Source organism: Neovison vison, chromosome 13 (genome assembly GCF_020171115.1).
Source record: "Neovison vison isolate M4711 chromosome 13, ASM_NN_V1, whole genome shotgun sequence".
Classification (NCBI taxonomy): domain Eukaryota; kingdom Metazoa; phylum Chordata; class Mammalia; order Carnivora; family Mustelidae; genus Neogale; species Neogale vison.
The window spans coordinates 66,055,125-66,072,391 of record NC_058103.1 but is presented as its reverse complement, the minus strand read 5'-3'; the positions used below and the strand labels follow the sequence as shown (position 1 = coordinate 66,072,391).

Genomic DNA, 17,267 nt, shown 5'->3' with positions numbered 1-17,267 from the left:
TTCCAACCAACCCAGGCAATGGGAGCGCAGGAGGCACGCTCCCCACGGGCGTTGGGGGGGCAGCCTTGCCTCCGAGCCGGCCCTTGAGGCCCGCCAGCCGCAGGGCCAGGGCAGGGATAGATCCGGCCCGTGACCCCCTGAGGCCCATGGTGACACGGTGCAAGGCAGACGGAGCTCCTGCCCTCTCAGTCCATCCTAGGGGAAAAACTATTTTTGAGAAACGGAGGGCAGGGGGGCTCGGGGTGCCAAGCGGTTCTCAGCGGTCCGGTGGGGAAGCACGACCCATTCACAGCACCTGGGCGGTGGGCGGTGGGCGGTGGGCGGTGGGAGCCGTCTGCCCCGGCCGTGCGCCACGCGCCTTCACAGGGACGCGGAGGGCAGCGGCGGCCCTGCTCACCGAGCGGCTTACCTGAGGGACCGGGAACAGCGGGGTCCCCCGCGGCCACCAGCAGCACACGCGGAAGGAGAGCCACCTGCAAAGGCGAGAACTTTCCGCCCAAGGTGGTTCTTCTCCCTGAACTGGCGGCTCTGCGGCAGCACGTGAGATGGTTCCCGCTTGATAGGACGCGCTCGAGGCCCCTCACCTGGAGCCCCCGTCAGCGGGCTGCGGCCGGGAGATGAGGCTCCATGTGCCAGGGCAGCCGCAGGCGTCCTCAGACTCGGATGATTGGACCATCCCGTGCCGTTGCAGAAGCTGGGCCTGGGGCGGGAACGGCAGGCGGGCCAGCCAATTATTTGGCAATAATTTTATTGCCAAATTATATTCTGCTAAGTGGTTATACCACATGTTGTTTACCTTTTCATTAGTTGATGGACATTTGGGTTAGTGATACCTTTTGGCTATTATGAATAAGGCAGCTTGGAACGTTTGTATAAACATTTTTGTGTGGCATCATATTTTGTTTTTCTTTCTTTCTTTCTTTCTTTCTTTTTAAAAGATTTATTTGACAGAGAGATCACAAGTAGGCAGAGAGGCAGGCAGAGAGAGGGGGGATGCAGGCTCCCTGCTGAGCAGAGAGCCGGATGCGGGGCTTGATCCCAGGACCCTGGGATCATGACCTGAGCTGAAGGCAGAGGCTTAACCCACTGAGCCACCCAGGCACCCCCATACTTTGTTTTCTTGGGTATAATATACCTAGGAGTAGAACTGCTAGGTGATGTGGTAATTCCATGCTTAACATTTTGATGCACTACCGAACTGTTTTTCCAGAGTGGCTGCATGGTATCAGTTCTCATCAGCAGTGTTTGAGGGTTCTAATCTCTCCATGTTCTTGGCAAAACTTTTTACTATCTGTCATTCTGGTTATAGCCATTCTAGTGGGTATGAAGTAGTACAGATGCCAGTTGTGGTTTTGATTTGCATTTCATTAATGGATAACAAATATTGAGCATCTTTTCATGTGTTTATTGGCCATTTGTGGATCTTCTTTGGAGAAATGTCTTTTCAAATCCTTTGTCCATTTTTTTCAGTTGCATTATTTGTTTATTGATGAGTTGTAAGAGTTCTTTATATAATTTGAATACAGATACCTTTGAATTGATTGAGTAGAAAAATATCTTCGATTGAACTAATTGAATACAAGTACAAATACCTATCAGATATGATTTGAAAATATTTTCTCTCATTCAGTGGGAGAGATTTTCACGTTCCTGACCGTGTTCTTTGAATCATGATAGTTTTTTTTTTTAAGATTTTATTTATTTATTTGACAGACAGAGATTACAAGTAGGCAGAGAGGCAGGTGGGGGGTCGGGGGGAAGTAGGCTCTCCACTGAGCAAAGAGCCCAACTCGGGGCTCGATCCCAGGACCCTAGGATCATGACCTGAGCCAAAGGCAGAGGCTTTGACCCACTGAGCCACCCAGGCGCCCCTCCAATATTCTTTTAAAAAAGATTCAATGAATATATTTTACTCTGCTCCAGTAGGCCTTCTTGAGCCTTGGTTAGACATTCTTGAGAGGTAGTAGTGGCACAAACTGAGTTTTCAAAGTTGTTGTTTTTTGTTTTTTGGGTTTTTTTTTGCTTTTAAATAAAAAGGATTTTTTGTTGTTGTTATTTTGCTTTTAAATAAAAGGATTAGGAGGGAACTATTTCAAGCTGCTTTTTCCTGAGACAGTGAGTGGAATCTGGTCTATTGTTAGTAATATTGAGTGCACCGAAGTCTACTAAGGACAAAACTCCTGTTAAGAAGTTATATCTTGAAGGGCGCCTGGGTGGCTCACTCGTTTAAGCTTCTACCTTTGGCTCAGGTCATGATCTGGGGATCCTGGGATTGAGCCCCACATCGGGCTCCCCCCTCAGTGGGAAGCCTGCTCTCCCTTTCTCTCTGCCACTACTTTTGCTTGTACTCTCTCCCACTTTCTGTGAAATAAATAAATAAAATCTTTGGAAAAAAAAAAAAAAGAAGTTGTATCTTCAGCCTAAGTCCTAATACATGAAATAAAGTTTGGCACACTCCTTCTGCATATCTTCATTGCTTTAGTGCAGTGCTTCTCCAAGTGTGGTTCCTGGACCAGCGATATAAACATCACCTGGGAACTTGTTAAAAATCCAAATTGTGGGGCACCTGGGTGGCTCAGTGGGTTAAAGCCTCTGCCTTCGGCTCAGGTCATGATCCCAGGGTCCTGGGATTGAGCCCCGCATCAGGCTCTCTGCTCAGCGGGGAGCCTGCTTCCTCCTGTCACTCTGCCTGCTTCTCTGCCTACTTGTGATCTCTGTTGTCAAATAAATAAATAAATAAAATCTTTAAAAATAAAAATCCAAATTGTCGGCCCACCCCAGACTACTGGATCAGAAAGTCTGAGTGGAGTTTGTGTTTTAACAAGCCTTGTGGGTGATTTGGATGCGTGCTTAGATCAGATACCCACTACTTAATGCATGAGGAAAGCTAGGAAGCTGCCCTGTGGCCTGAGAGATGGTTGTGTATCTCGCTAGGATGGAATTAGTGCCTTCTGAAGCTGGAGAGTGGGGGAGTCAGGCCATCTCAGAGACTCGCCTTGAGGGGCCAGGGGACAGTAAGGCTGACTTTAAACTCCATCTTTGTATTGATGGCTTGGAGAGAGTACCACAAGTCAGCACTGTCCAGTATAATGTTCTGTCACCGCAGAAATGTTCTATACCTGTACCATCCAGTGCAGTAGGCACTAGTTACATGTGGTTTTTTCAAAACTGGAAACCTGATTAGTATAAAGGAATTTATACTAGTATATATTAGTATAAAGGAATGAGGAATTTCATCTCAATTCATTCAATTCGCCAAATGATGCTGGTGGTCACCGTATTAGACAGCACAGCTCTGGCTCCTGCTTAATCACAGGGACTGCTCTCTTAAGACAGACTGGTTTGCAAGTCAGGGTCTGTGATTCAGAGCTGGCCATGATTAGCCATTTTAAAGGAATACCTATCAAGAAAAAAATACCATTTCCCAAAAAAGCAATATTTTAAACCTGGGATAATCATGAGGGAGTACAAGCATTTCAGTGCTAAGATTTTTTAAATTATTATTATACTTGGTGACTGAGAATAAACAGCTGGTTGTTGAATTCTTGCTGTAATTCTGGGGAGAGGGTCAGTGACCACATAAACCACAGAAATAAAGATTAGAATTTAAACTGGTGACTACACAGGACTCCAACAGTACTGTGAGATGGCTCCGCTTAGGATCACAGTAGCAAAAAGAAGAGACAAGAGGAGGGAAGAGAGTACTATGGGCAAGAAAATAGAATCTGTCCCACTCAGAGGATGCCTTGTCATCTAAGACTTATTTTGGGGTTAGTGAGTTTTAAACATTCTTTCTGAGACTATTTTTAATCTTAGTTTCCAAATCTTAAATTTGGAGATCAGTCTCATGCTGTCTGGGCTGCAAGAAGCATCTCGAGATCACATTTCAAAACAAAAAGCCAACCCAGTTAGCTTCCCTGGGGGCCATTTCGCAAGAGCAGACGGCTGCTATTGAGGGCGGGGTCGTCACTGCTTCACTTGACAAATCTTGAGTCCTTTCTGATATGAATTTAACTCTGTTTACTATTTCTCCCTCTATGAGTTTTTTTAATGCCGTAAACATCTCTGATCATTGAAAACAATTAAAAACACATATAAGCAAAAAGAAAGGGGAGAAGATCATAAGTAAGCCCATGACTTACCGACATATTCTATTAAGTTTATTTCTTTTTAGACTCCATGTATCTGTCTGTATCTAACTATTTCTGCTTATTTCTCTACATGTACATATATCCTTGGGATAATACTGTATATGTCATGTTATAACTTGCTTTTTTACTTAACAGGGTAGTACTTACATACCTATAGCCTGCAATAATTGATTTATTATCTGCAATAATTGATTTAAATAGTCCCCCCTTGATAGATTTGTAGCTTGTTTTCAGTGATTTGCTTCTATAAACATTACCCTGAACATCCTATCACACATTGTTGTGCTGTTACCTAATTATTTCCTCAGGATAAACTTATAGAAGTACAATTGATAGATTTCAAAGGGCATGCATATTATTAAGGTTTTTGATACACATTATCAAATGAGCTATCATCTGTAAAGGCTGAGGTAATCTATTTCCTCTATGTTCGAAGAATGAATTGTTCTTGTTGGCAAAATTCCCCCCAGACCACAACCTTTTTTTTTTTTTTAAGAAGCACCGTCCATCCAGTGGGTGCCTGGGTGGCACAGTGGATTAAGCATCTGACTCTTGGTTTTGGCTCAGGTCATGATCTCAGGGTCATGAGATCAAGTTCCCATCAGGCTCCACACTCAGTGCAGAGTCTGCTTTAGACTCTCTCCCTCTGCCCCTCCCCCACTCATGTGTACACATGCATGCGTGTGCTCTCTCTCTCATAAATAAATCTCAAATAAATAAATAGATAGAGAGATAGATAGATAGCACAGTCCTCAACTCAGAGCCTTCCTGCTCAGCTTTGTATGGCCAGAGCCGTCTCCCCGACCTGCTCCCAAACTTGCGGCCAGAGCATCTGCTAGCTCTGCTAAGCACATGTGGCCCAGTGTCTCATTCTCATCCTTGTACTTTTTTCTCTTTTCCAGAGTGAACTAGATGTATCCTTTTTCAAAGCTGTGAGCCAGGTTTTCCTCAGTCCTTGGCAAAGCACAGGCTAGTCCCAATCAGGTAAGTGACACAGGCCAGGAAAAGGATGCAGCAGAAGCCAGAATCCAGAATGCTAATTATCCATCAACAGTCAGAAGTGCAAGAGCTTTGCAGAAACACCCTTTTTTTTCACCCTTTGCCCTTTTTCACAAAGATGATTCTTATATGTTTCAGACAGGGCAATGCTGTGGTTGTGTTGATAATAACTGATCTAACAATGTAACTTTTTTTAAGTGTATAGAATAGACCTTTACAGAATTTGAGTAACACAGCTAGAAAGTCCTTGGTCCTTCTAGAGAGGATGGATTTTCATGGCTCCAAGTCTAAATCTCCAGAAGTCCCTCACATCATCGGAATAAACCCTTCAATGATGATAAACTGGAGGGCTAAATAATTGCCTGGCTTGTATACATTTACTTTTATAGCAGAGAAAGCTCTATTTTTCTTTTCTTTCCTAACCCTTTTATTTATTTATTTTAAACAGATTTTATTTATTTATTTGACAGAGAGATCACAAGTAGGCAGAGAGAGAGAGAGAGGAGGAAGCAGCCTCCCCACGGAGCAGAGAGCCTGATGCAGGACTTGATCCCAGGACCCTGAGATCATGACCTGAGCCGAAGGCAGAGACTCAACCCACTGAGCCACCCAGACGCCCTTTCTTAACCCTTTTAAATCAAAGTATGCAAGGTCTCCCCCAACTCCACCCCAAACAGTTTTTGCTTCAAATACTGTAGGCCTATGGATTTTGGCAGAGGCCTCTGGGTTTTTCATGAATGCCCTGGAGGCAAGTTGACTTCTAATTTTTACTTGAAAAATCTGCTTGAAAGCAATAATGAAAGAGTCCTTTGTGAAAACATCTGGCTTAAGTCTAAAATAGTAACAAATAGGGGCGCCTGGGTGGCTCAGTGGGTTGGGCCTCTGCCTTCGGCTCAGGTCATGATCCCAGGGTCCTGGGATCGAGCCCCGCATCCGGCTCTCTGCTCTGCAGGGAGCCTGCTTCCTCCTCTCTCTCTGCCTGCCTCTCTGCCTACTTGTGATCTCTGTCAGATAAATAAAGAAAAAAATCTTTAAAATAAATAAATAAATAAATAAAATAGTAACAAATATATTATAACATGTTTCTATAGACATATATATACATTAGACATCAGTATATCTGGGGGAAAGAGCCATTTAGCTTTTACTCTTGATAGAAAAATGTCATCACATTGATAAACTCCATTTCCAGGCTGTATCTGGCAGTCTCTTTAAATTAACTGGGAAAATCTGAGTGCCCTCTAGTGGTGAGTGACCTAAATCTATGATCCCTTTGACCTAGGACGTCCAAGTCTGTATATCAAGGGGTATTTTTATTCAGCATGTTATATTCCATTTTAACTAAACCTTTTTTTTTTTTTTTAAGATTTTATTTATTTATTTGAGAGAGAGAGACAGTGAGAGAGAGCATGAGCGAGGAGAAGGTCAGAGAGCGAAGCAGACTCCCCATGGAGCTGGGAGCCTGATGTGGGACTCGATCCCAGGACTCCAGGATCACGCCCTGAGCCGAAGGCAGTTGTCCAACCAACTGAGCCACCCAGGCGTCCCTTAACTAAACCTTTTAAAGCAATTCAGAACAGATCTTCTCTTCTTGTAGAGGGAAATAAGAAAAATACCTTTGGACTTAAAAAGTCATCAGGAAGATAGGAAAAGCTGTTAGATACTTCACCAGGAGTACAGAAACCCAAATTCTGCTTTTGAACCTGCCACAAACTGTAGGTGTTGGACAAGACGCATAAACCCTTCATCTCAAAATAATAGGATTAGGCTAGAAGAGCTTTAACACCCTCTCAGCCTTAATATTTGATGTTGCCATGACCCGAGGTAACTGAGCCGAGTTACCTTACACCTGGAACAGGAAAAGACACTCTAACTGGTCTAGAAGTTCAGAGAACTAAAGTGAAGCAGATATAACAGGGTATGTATTATAGCTGAACTGGTTGTATTGATGTATCTTACATATTGATTAAATGTTTATTAGAAGTAGAGACGGGCTTGTCTTTAGAGCCCTCAGGTGTATAGCATAGGTCCAAATCATGATCTCTAGCATTCTTTTTTTTTTTTTTTAAGGTTTTATTTTTAAGTAATCGCCACACCCAGAGTGGGACTCAGACTCACGACAGGAGTCCCATGCTCTTCAGACTGAGCCAGCCAGATGTCCTAAGCTCCAGCTTTCTTATTCAAATTTAATTTCCACACCAAGGCACACAGTTTGTACCTTCTCCCTTTATTTTACTTAGTTTGATTTTTGCCTTCCCTTCCTCTCTATTTTTTTTCTAACTCAATTATTTTTTTTTAATTGAAGTACAATTAACTGTGTTAGTTTCAGGTGTAGCTCTGACTAATTTGCATATTTACTGTCCTTCGGAATTACTTAGGTATATCCACCTGACAGATTAGGAATTTTGCACCATTTAGAGAAGGAAACTGAATCTGCCCAGAGCTGGAAGTATAAGCCTTTGCTCAAGGCATAGTTTCACATGGACCTCCAGTGGCCTAAAAGTAAAGCAGGTAGCCCGGGCAGGTAGGCTATGGGGTACCCTCTCTTCTATTAACATTCTTAAAAGGTTTCCACCCTTAGCCATCTGAAAACAATCCAATCAAAACCCACGCCTTTACTCTGCCCCATACATAGTTCTTTCTTTCTTTCTTTCTTTTTTTTAATATTTTTTTAAATCTTTTTTATTTATTTATTTGACAGAGAGAGATCACAAATAGGCAGAGATGCAGGCAGAGAGAGAGAGGAGGAAGCAGGCTCCCTGCTGAGCAGGGAGCCTGATATGGGACTCAATCCCAGGACCCTGAGATCATGACCTGAGCTGAAGGCAGCGGCTTAACCCACTGAGCCACCCAGGCGCCCTACATAGTTCTTTCTATCACATGTCTGGGAAGGACCTCTCCACACCAATTTTGTAACAGTAAGATGAGAGCCTTTTAGAGGTGCAGCCTCAGTTTCCTGCCCCCTCTGTGTAGGGCCGGAGATGCTCATCACTGCCCTGGGAGCATGACCCCAGCATTGCTGAGCAGCTAACATGGGTCAGGGCTGCTTGGCCAGGAAAGCTTCCTTCAGCCATGAAAGTCTGAAAACAGGCAGCTGATAGAATTCTAACCTAGAGCTGGTTCTCCCAACACTCACAACACCTATCTGTTTGCTCAGGCTTCAGAAAGCCTCCCTTGTCCACCCACATGGAATAGACGCACTTTAAGGCTTGGCTTTGGTGCAGCCCCAGGAAGATGGAAGAATTCCCAAGAAGCCCTTTACTTGCCATCTTTTTCTCCAGAAGCTTCACTCCCCTGAAGTGTTCTAAGAATGGGGCAGCTTTCCAGAGTCCACATGATTAAACTTTGAGAAATAAAATGAACCATTTATATGCAAGTGGTTAGAAGGGGCTTATTCTACTGCTAGTAAGACCAACATCACAGAACAAAACAGATGGCATTTTAAAAAGAAATGACCTGCGTGGCTCAGTTGGTTAAGTGTCTGACTCTTAGTTTCAGCTCAAGTCATGATGTCAGGTTTCTGGGATCGAGCCCTGAGCCCCACCTTGCACTGGGCTCTGCACTGAGCAGGGAGTCTGCTTCCCATCTCTCTCTCACTCTGCCCCTCCCCCGGCACTCTTGCTCTCTCTCTCTCTCTAGAATAAATAAATAAATCTAAAGAAAGAAAGAAAGGGGGGGGCAGGAAAGAAGGGAGGAAGGAAGAAAGGAAGGAAAGAAGGGAGAGAGGAATGACCCAAGTACAAGAAATTAGGACAGAAATTCTGGCTTCTTGAAAACGCTTCTACTAAGTGGCAACTCGGTGTTGCAGTTGGTGTCAGGTGGGGCAGACCCTTGGGGCCGGGCGTGTCAGTGACCTAAATCATTCATCTGCCGTGCATAAGTTCCTGCACACTCTTCACATTCTCCTTTACCCACTGGGCTGAAATGTGGCGTGAGGACTCCTGAGGCCCTGCTTCTATAGAGAAAGTTTGGCCTAGTACATCCTTTAGTAGACTTAAGATTTCAAGCTCTGGGGGCTCTTGGCTGGCTCAGTCGGTAGAGCATGGGACTCTTGATTTTGAGATCATGAGTTTGAGCCCCATGTTGGGGAGTAGATTGTACTTAAAATAATAATTTTTTTAAAATCTAAAAAAAGCCCAGGGGGCACCTAGGTGGCTCAGTGGGATGAGCCTCTGCCTTCGGCTCAGGTCATGGTCTCAGAGTGCTAGGATCGAGCCCCGCGTTGGGCTCTCTGCTCAGCGGGGAGCCTGCTTCTCCCTCTCTCTCTGCCTGCTTGTGATCTCTGTCAAGTAAATAAATAAAATCTTAAAAATAAGTAAATAAATAAAAATTTTAAAAACCCAGAGACTTCAAATTCCATGAATTAAAATGGTTTTTAGGAATCAACTAATGAGCTTCCCAAAATGTATGTGTTGAGTTCTGTAGCCCCAGATTTGCTGAATTCTCCAGACAATTCATAATTCAGAGGCACTGTCTCCACCCCCTCTGGTAAATAGGGGAATGGGGCCCGTGAATGGTGCTATGGGGGAGATGTCCATCTCCTCCTCAGTTCAGGGCACACCTACTAATGTATGAATGTACAGAAAACCTTAACTAACTTTTTGGTATTTGGTGCCTTTAAAGTGGCTTAAAGACTCAGTTTATTTGGGTTAGAGTGGAATCCAGCAATACTACCTTTAGATTTGGACACTCAGGATCCCTTTCCTGGGCCATGGGCCTTAGGGAACCCCATCTGGCTTTCCTTCAGCAGCATCCCTCTCCCTCTCCATGGATGAAGATGCTTATCCAGAGCCTGCAGGGCCCCAGTCTACTTCTTGACCATCCTCCAGCTACCTGGGTCCCCAGAACTCATGGGGTACCCATATACCAGGGCCTGTTGCTAGGTGGGGCTTCTACAGGCCTCTCCCCATGACTAGGGACAGGAAGAGCCTGGGATAGTACCCCACATACACACATGGGGGAAAAAATGAGGAGCAGGCTGGAACTCCTCTTTATATTCCATAGCCACCTACCCCACAAATACAGAGTAGGCCTAGAATCCAGAATGTTTTCTCTGATTCCAAAATTATTTTTTTAAAGCTTTTATTTATTTATTTGCCTGAGAGAGAGCGTGAGCAGGAAGGAGGGGCAGAGGGAGAAGCAGGCGCCCCACTGAGCACTGGGAGCCCCATGCCGGACTCAGTCCCAGTACCATGGGATCATGACCTGAGCCAAAAGGAGTCATGTAACCACCTGAGCCATCCCGGCATCTCCCAAAATCTTTTAAATAGATTCTTTAGGACATTCTTTTAAAATATTCTAGAATTCATTTAAACATTCTAGAAATCTTTTAAATAGATTCTTTAGAACATAAATAGAACCTTTAGAACATTCATGTTTTCATTTTCTAAGTCCTTAAAACCTAAAAGCCTGAGCAATTAATTCTAGAACGTTAAAGCTCACATGAGTGATGTGAAAGTACCTCTTTATTGTAGTTGAAGGTGGGGGAGAAGGAAGGGCCTCCGTTGCTGCTTGCGCTCTGTGACTCAGCTAGCTGTCTTCCTTGGTGCTCTCTGGAGGGACAGAGGCACCCAGGAAACAGTATTCAGCACCAGTGAGATTTGCACTCAGGCCCTGAGCAGGACCCAGAGCCCACTGTGGGGCATCAGCCTCTCCTTCCGTCATTACTTTCCTAAAATCCCAAACACCTTAAGGTCCAGAAACCAGAATAGGTCTTCTCTGCAGAGGAGCTAACTTCACACTAACTTAATGAGAAATCACAAAAGTACTTGTTCAAGTAGGGGCTAGGGAATTACTGGCAAGAAGAACAAAGAATCTCTCCAAGGAAGCCATCCAACACTGAAGCGGTAGCTTCTAAATAAACTGAAATTGTCTCCATGTTCTCTCAGAAAGGTCACGATAATTAAGTCATAACCAAAGGATTTCTTATGAGGTATGATGGCATATGTGATTACCTCAGCAATGACTTGATAATGTCAGGTAGAAGTAAACTAGCTCCCCTCTCCCTGACGGTTACTTTTAGAGTCCTAGGATTTGAGTAACTTTGGAGCTAGAAGAAAACTCTACCATCATCAGGTTAAAAACCTCATTTTTTAGATGAAAAGGCTGAAGCCCAGAGGGGTTCTATGACTGTTTGATAGAGGTACTTTGGGGCAGAACTGGTACCAGTCTCTGGGTTTCCAGGGTTATAAAATTAGATAGAGGGGTACCTGGGTGGCTCAGAGGTTAAGAGTCTGCCTTTGGCTCAGGTCATGATCCCAGGGTCCTGGAATCGAGCCCCACATTGGAATCCCTGCTCAGCAGGCAGCCTGCTTCTCTCTCTGCCTGCTGCTCCCCTTGTTTCTGCTGTCAAAGAAGTAAATAAAATCTTCAAAAAATAATAGTAAGATTAAATTTGACACATTTCTTAAAAATGTGTTATCTGGAGTAGATTGTGGCAATTTATTTCCTAACAAAACATTTGTAAAGTGCCTGACCCTGTGCGCTCTTGGTGTTGTCAAAATTATTCCTAAAGTAGGAAAGAAGTTTTGAAGAAACATTAGAAAAGGAGGCGTCAGATATGATGAAAGAGAGTATCTGAATGTCTTAATAAGAGCATACTCTACAAAAGTGGAATTCAGGGATGCCTGGGTGGCTCAGTTGGTTAAGCAGCTGCCTTCGGCTCAGGTCATGATCCCAGCGTCCTGGGATCAAGTCCCGCATCAGGCTCCTTGCTTGGCAGGGAGCCTGCTTCTCCCTCTGCCTCTGCCTGCCATTCTGTCTGCCTGTGCTTGCTCTCTCCCCTTCTCTTTCTCTGATAAATAAATAAAATCTTTAAAAAAAAAAAAAAAGTGGAGTTCACATATTGTTTAATTTCTTTTTTTCAAATAGGCTCCACTCCCATCGTGGACCCCAGTGCAGGGCTTGAACTCATGACCCTGAAATCAAGACCTGAGCTGAGATCAAGAGTCAGACACCCAACCAACTAAGCCACCCCTGCATATAGTAATTTCTGAACACCTTTTTCTGAAAGCAGGGCTGCAAGGGGTGAGAGCTGGCCCATGTAGCTTGTCCAGTCTTTGGGAAGGGCAGATACTGAGAAGCAAGGGGGTCAAAACCATCTCAACATAACTTCAGTCAGTGCTGTCAAGAGTAAAGAGTCTCAAAATTATGAACAGTCCCTGAGGGAGTCAGCCATTTACCTGGGAAAGGGATGTTAAAGTTCTAGGTTGAACAGTTTTGCCTTCCGGGCTTCTCTGATTCTCACTGGCCTTTGCTGTCTTGGTATTTCCTTGAACTATGTCCTGTAGGTGCCATATGCATCCGCTCCTACCTCTTCCTACCAGGTCCCTCTGCCTTACCCCTGCTCCTTTCACTCCATGCTTCCAGGTTCTGGTTTTTTTTACTCAGGAATGGTGACAGCCAAGTCAGGAGGGGCAGCAGAGTTTAGGAGAAACAACAGAGAAAGTGACAGGCTCACCTGACCCAATGCTTTCATAATTATTTCACTTCATTATATTTTATAATGCTTTCATAAATATAGATTTAGTTCACATAAAAACTTAAAGAAAATTACACCTGACTGTCTTATTGCTCTCAGAATATGAATGGACCTTTAAGGAAAAACCCATTAAAAAAAAAAAAAGATTAACTCCTTTTCAGTGACCTCATTAAGAAGAGACAATACCAAGCCTAAAAGTGGACAGCAGACTATCTTACAAGGAGAGTATACCGAGGACCGTGCACAATCTTCTAGGATAGTCTTCTATATAGGAGTATGCAATTTTCTGTGGGAAATGTGAACACAAAGTAGATAAACACAGTTTATCTAAGTTCATGGCAAATTATATTAATTAAAGTATAAATTAATTAAAGTATAAATAAAGTATAAATTATATTAATTAAAGTATAAATACAAGAGCAAGTTTTCCCCCACCCCACATAGTTTATCAAGAAGTTTGCTTAGGTAGGATCTTAAAAGAAAAAGAAATCGAAAAAGAAACCAGGGACCTGAGACCGAAATCTTGAGTTAGAGATTTTAGTTTCTAGGCTGGGCTCTGCCTGCCAGTTGCTTTTCAGATCCCATTCGAATGTATGCTGCTCAGTTTTCTCTTATTAAAGGATAAGTAGACCACCACAGTGGTATTAAAATACCATATTGAAAAAGTAACTTATGATCCAGAGACCAAAATGCCAATATAGGAACCAGAAACATTTCAAGATCTTTAATTAAAAGATTGGTTTCAAGTGGCACTAATATTTAATTATATTAATTTATATTATTATATATTTATATTATATTTATATTAATAATATTTAGTTAAAAGATTGGTTTCAAGTGGCACTAATATTACTGGGGTCCTAAGAAATTCAGCTTCAATCCACATTATGTAGCAATTCAGAAAGGCTCTTGGGTTTCGGGATTGAGAGAAAATGGGGTTTTCTGATTCTGCTTTTTGGAAGGCTGTCTGTAGTTCATATCAATTCCAACTTTAGGGTGCCCGAGTTGCCTTAAGGATCTTTAAGTCAGTCAAGTTCAGTATAACCCAGAGGTTATTGAAATGGTCATTCTCAGCTTACCCATATTAACAGACCAATAGCCTGGACCTTTTTCTTCATTCTATTCCAGATGTCAGGGTTGAAGCATGTTTGCCTATTTACTGCCATCGGGCTTTGCCTGGGCATCTTTTTGGTCCCTGACATGTAACCCAAATGTCATTACTATTGTATAAGTTGTTTATAAACCAAATCAGGATGTAAACAACAGCTGGATTCTTATTTTAAAGGAGTCACATGATTCCAGGGAGGGAAATCAGCTTTCAGGAGTTTGCCTCACATTGGATTTGGTCTGTGGTTTCCCATTATAATGCAGGAAAGCTACATGGTTATTAAGGGTTGGGTTTGAATCAGCTACTCAGGCAGTCACATGCCCACAGTCAAGAATGACCTCACTGAGCAACTCGTGTTTCTAGGATGTTAGGAAATTCAGACTTGCTGAAAGACCTTGTCCTTACAGTTTCTGAAAGACCTTGCCCTTACAGTGTGAGGATGTCAGTGGTTGATATGATTCAGCAGCACATTCTCATTTGAATTTCAAAACAGTTGGTCTCTTGCTCAAGGGGACACCCGAATTTTAGATCATGGACTTGCCACAGTCTTCAGAGTAGCTTAATCCCTGAACCAGTTCAAATAGATTAAAATTAGATCTCCTTCTCTCTCCAAGAAAATCATCTTAGATGAGTTGGCATTTTCAACACACCAAGGCTTTCATTGCCCTTAGTGAGTAAGACAGGGGATTCGGCCTTAGTGATTATGATTCTGCAGGCCAGGGGGATTCTGCAGGATTATAATTCTGCAGGGGGATTCTGCAGGCCAGTTTCACGTAGCCACAAATGCTTCCCAGCTCCTCTTCTTTATACCAAGCTGAAATTTGCACTTTGTTTGGCTTCTGAGTTCTGGCTTCTGGGTCTGATTGAGCCTAATATTCCAGTCCCATCTGGTCATGGACAAAGCAATCATCTATATAATTAGAAGACATTATTAATAGGTATATCAGAGTAAAGTTGTTTTTTTTTTTTTTCCTTTTCTGGGTCATTTAAGGACAGTTCCCATGGGCTCCTGAAAAAGTTTATTCTGCTAGAGGACTATTTGCACAGAGCTTAATGAGATATTAATGCAGAGCCTAATAGAAAACTAAAAGTCATTCACAGGGTTGTCTCATTTTCTACACCTCATTTTTCACTAAACAAACCCAATGCGGACTTGAATGTCTGAAATTATTGAAAAAAAAAAAAAGGTGGTAATGATTCACTTTACAAAGATTCACTAATTATGAACTTCCCTAGTGCATTTAAGTCACTCATTTGTTGAAGTTTGTGTATTTGAAACAATCTGTTTCAATCAGCTGTTGTTTTTAAACAGACCAGGATCATGTTCTTTAAATAGAAATGGAAATAAGTTATTAAAGGGTAGAATTCAGAATTACTCAATATTGTTATCATCTCATTCTAGTTCCCTTTCTCCTTTCACAAAAGAAAAGTTCTTTGAAGGGGCTCCTGGGGCGGGGGTAGGGAGGAAGAATTTGGCTCTTTACAGTTAGCTAGACCTCATAGGCTAAATTTTCATCTTCCTCCATGCCCTATACTGACTTTCCACTAGGAACATCGGTACCCTGATGTGGCTTTGTAATTCTCAAACGAGTATTTTTAGAACTGTCCATTCATACAAGATAACTCTCTTGAATTTCAGAATTTTTATCTACTTGGGAATTAGTCAGCATTGCCTTGCTTTCTTCATTCATATCTACTCTTGATGATTTTTTTCTTTAGTCTGAGAGTAAAGATAGTTTAAGACGTGAGGTTTTGTGAAGTCATTTGGTTTGGGATGGATGTTTGAGGGCTAAGGGAGGCTAAGGGAGGGGTATACTCAGTAGCTCCAGGACTCTCCTGAGAAGTCTGGAAGTAGAACCATTGAGCCAAAGCTGTGGGCTTAAATTCCAGCTCTGGCAATTATCAGCCATGGGACTTTGGACAATGGCTTTGAGCCTATGTGCTCCCTATGTGCCCTAAAATTAGGGCAATATGTAACATTTATAACGTAGGGTTGTAGAGAAGACTGAAAAATTATGTAAAACACTCAACACAATGCCTGGAATATCGTGGCTATTACTGTTGATGTTATTAGTGTCTTGGACGACAGCATTGTTCTTGTCAGGTCATGCCATTGCCAATGTTACTTGCTTTGTTCTCTAGTTCTTAGAGTCACTTTTCCTCTGGCTAAAAGGTATAGTAGCTATTCTATTTCTGTACCTATTGGCCAGTTAGCTTAACCAAGGTGAAACTAGGTGTGTTTGTGTACGTGAAGGTAATAATTTCCAACATGGACACCAATCTTAAATCTAATTTCAGAAGTTCTGTCTTAAAAACAAAACACACCAAATACACTTCATGCTTAGACAAATTTATATGGGAAAAATGATAGGCTAAGTCAGAAGTTATTACTGTTACATGTTAACATTTTTTGTTAACTCAAACTAATTTCCTTAATATGAACTTAGATAATGTTTAATTTGGATAAAGTGCACATCATTTTGGATGAGATGGTGTTAAATGGCTGCATTGTGGAAACAAATCGAGCAAGAATTCTTGCCCCTCTACTCATTCTTGATAAAATGTCAGAAAGCTGAATGATAGAAGGCTCTGCCAGACAACATCAACCTGTAAAAATGGGAATACCTCTCAACATCTGTAGCCCCAAAAATGTGGAAGACTGCACACTGCAAAAGGGGGTGTCCTTTCAAAGACATTTTAAATAGGTGTTTTCCATAGTTCCTAAATGGAAAATAAAGCTGTATTTTAAAATATGGTCTACAAAGAAAAATTTTCTCTGAACTAAGAGACGAGTCTTATTTTCTAAACATAAGCATTTTTTTCCCACCTGTTCAAATTTTTTTGAGTTCTGAGGGTAACTTTTTTGTTCTCTGTTTCCCTATGCACATTTAATTCAGGATTAGCAGCATGGGAAGAACATGTGACAACTATCAGCCAATAAAATTTTAAACACCTAGTACTTTGAATGTTTTCTAAATGCTCTTTTTTCTTAAAATGTTTTTAAGTCAAAACTTTACAGAATTGTATAACTAATAAAAATTGAGAATTAAATTTTATTTGCCAGTTTCTAAAAAGCCTGATAACCGTATTATTTGCACTTGGCAATTACAATGTCATCATGTTATTAATTCACTTATAATGTTACTACCAAAAATGAATGGTTACACATTAAAATGGTTACAACCATTCTTTAGGCCATATTGTAAATGGTTTGTCTTATTAGTAAACTTATCTCTAAGTGAAATTTGCTTTAGTTCAAAGTCTAAAAATAGAATGTAAGAGAGTATCTCTTTTGAGGTTGGCATGATATGAACCCTTCTCCCCTGCCTCCCTAACTCATTCCTTCTCTTGGAATGTCCTGAAGCAAAGAAAACTAAGTCACTATAGAAAAGCAATGGTCTGACTTTTCCAAATGTTCCTACATGCATTTGCTACTTGAGTCAACAGTAGAGCATACAGAATTGTCTTTGGTAAAAGCATGTTTTATGTGCATATTGGGAAGGAAGGCAGATATAATGGAGGAAATAGA

General features: G+C 42.1%; 1 protein-coding gene across 4 annotated transcripts in view; it reads left to right on the top strand.

The window, feature by feature from the left end:
- Positions 1-17,267, top strand: part of AP4S1 (adaptor related protein complex 4 subunit sigma 1) — a 56,823-nt gene that overhangs the window by 36,268 nt on the left and 3,288 nt on the right. For 2 of the 4 annotated variants that reach the window (XM_044230502.1, XM_044230501.1), the window contains 2 exons: positions 5,054-5,065; positions 16,186-16,936. In XM_044230502.1, the coding sequence (XP_044086437.1) occupies positions 5,054-5,065; positions 16,186-16,314 (141 nt within the window). In that variant the 3' untranslated portion in view covers positions 16,315-16,936. Of the gene's footprint in view, positions 1-5,053; positions 5,136-12,020; positions 12,094-16,185; positions 16,937-17,267 lie in introns of those variants that run through there. The other 2 variants (XM_044230503.1, XM_044230504.1) reach the window with 2 other exon arrangements.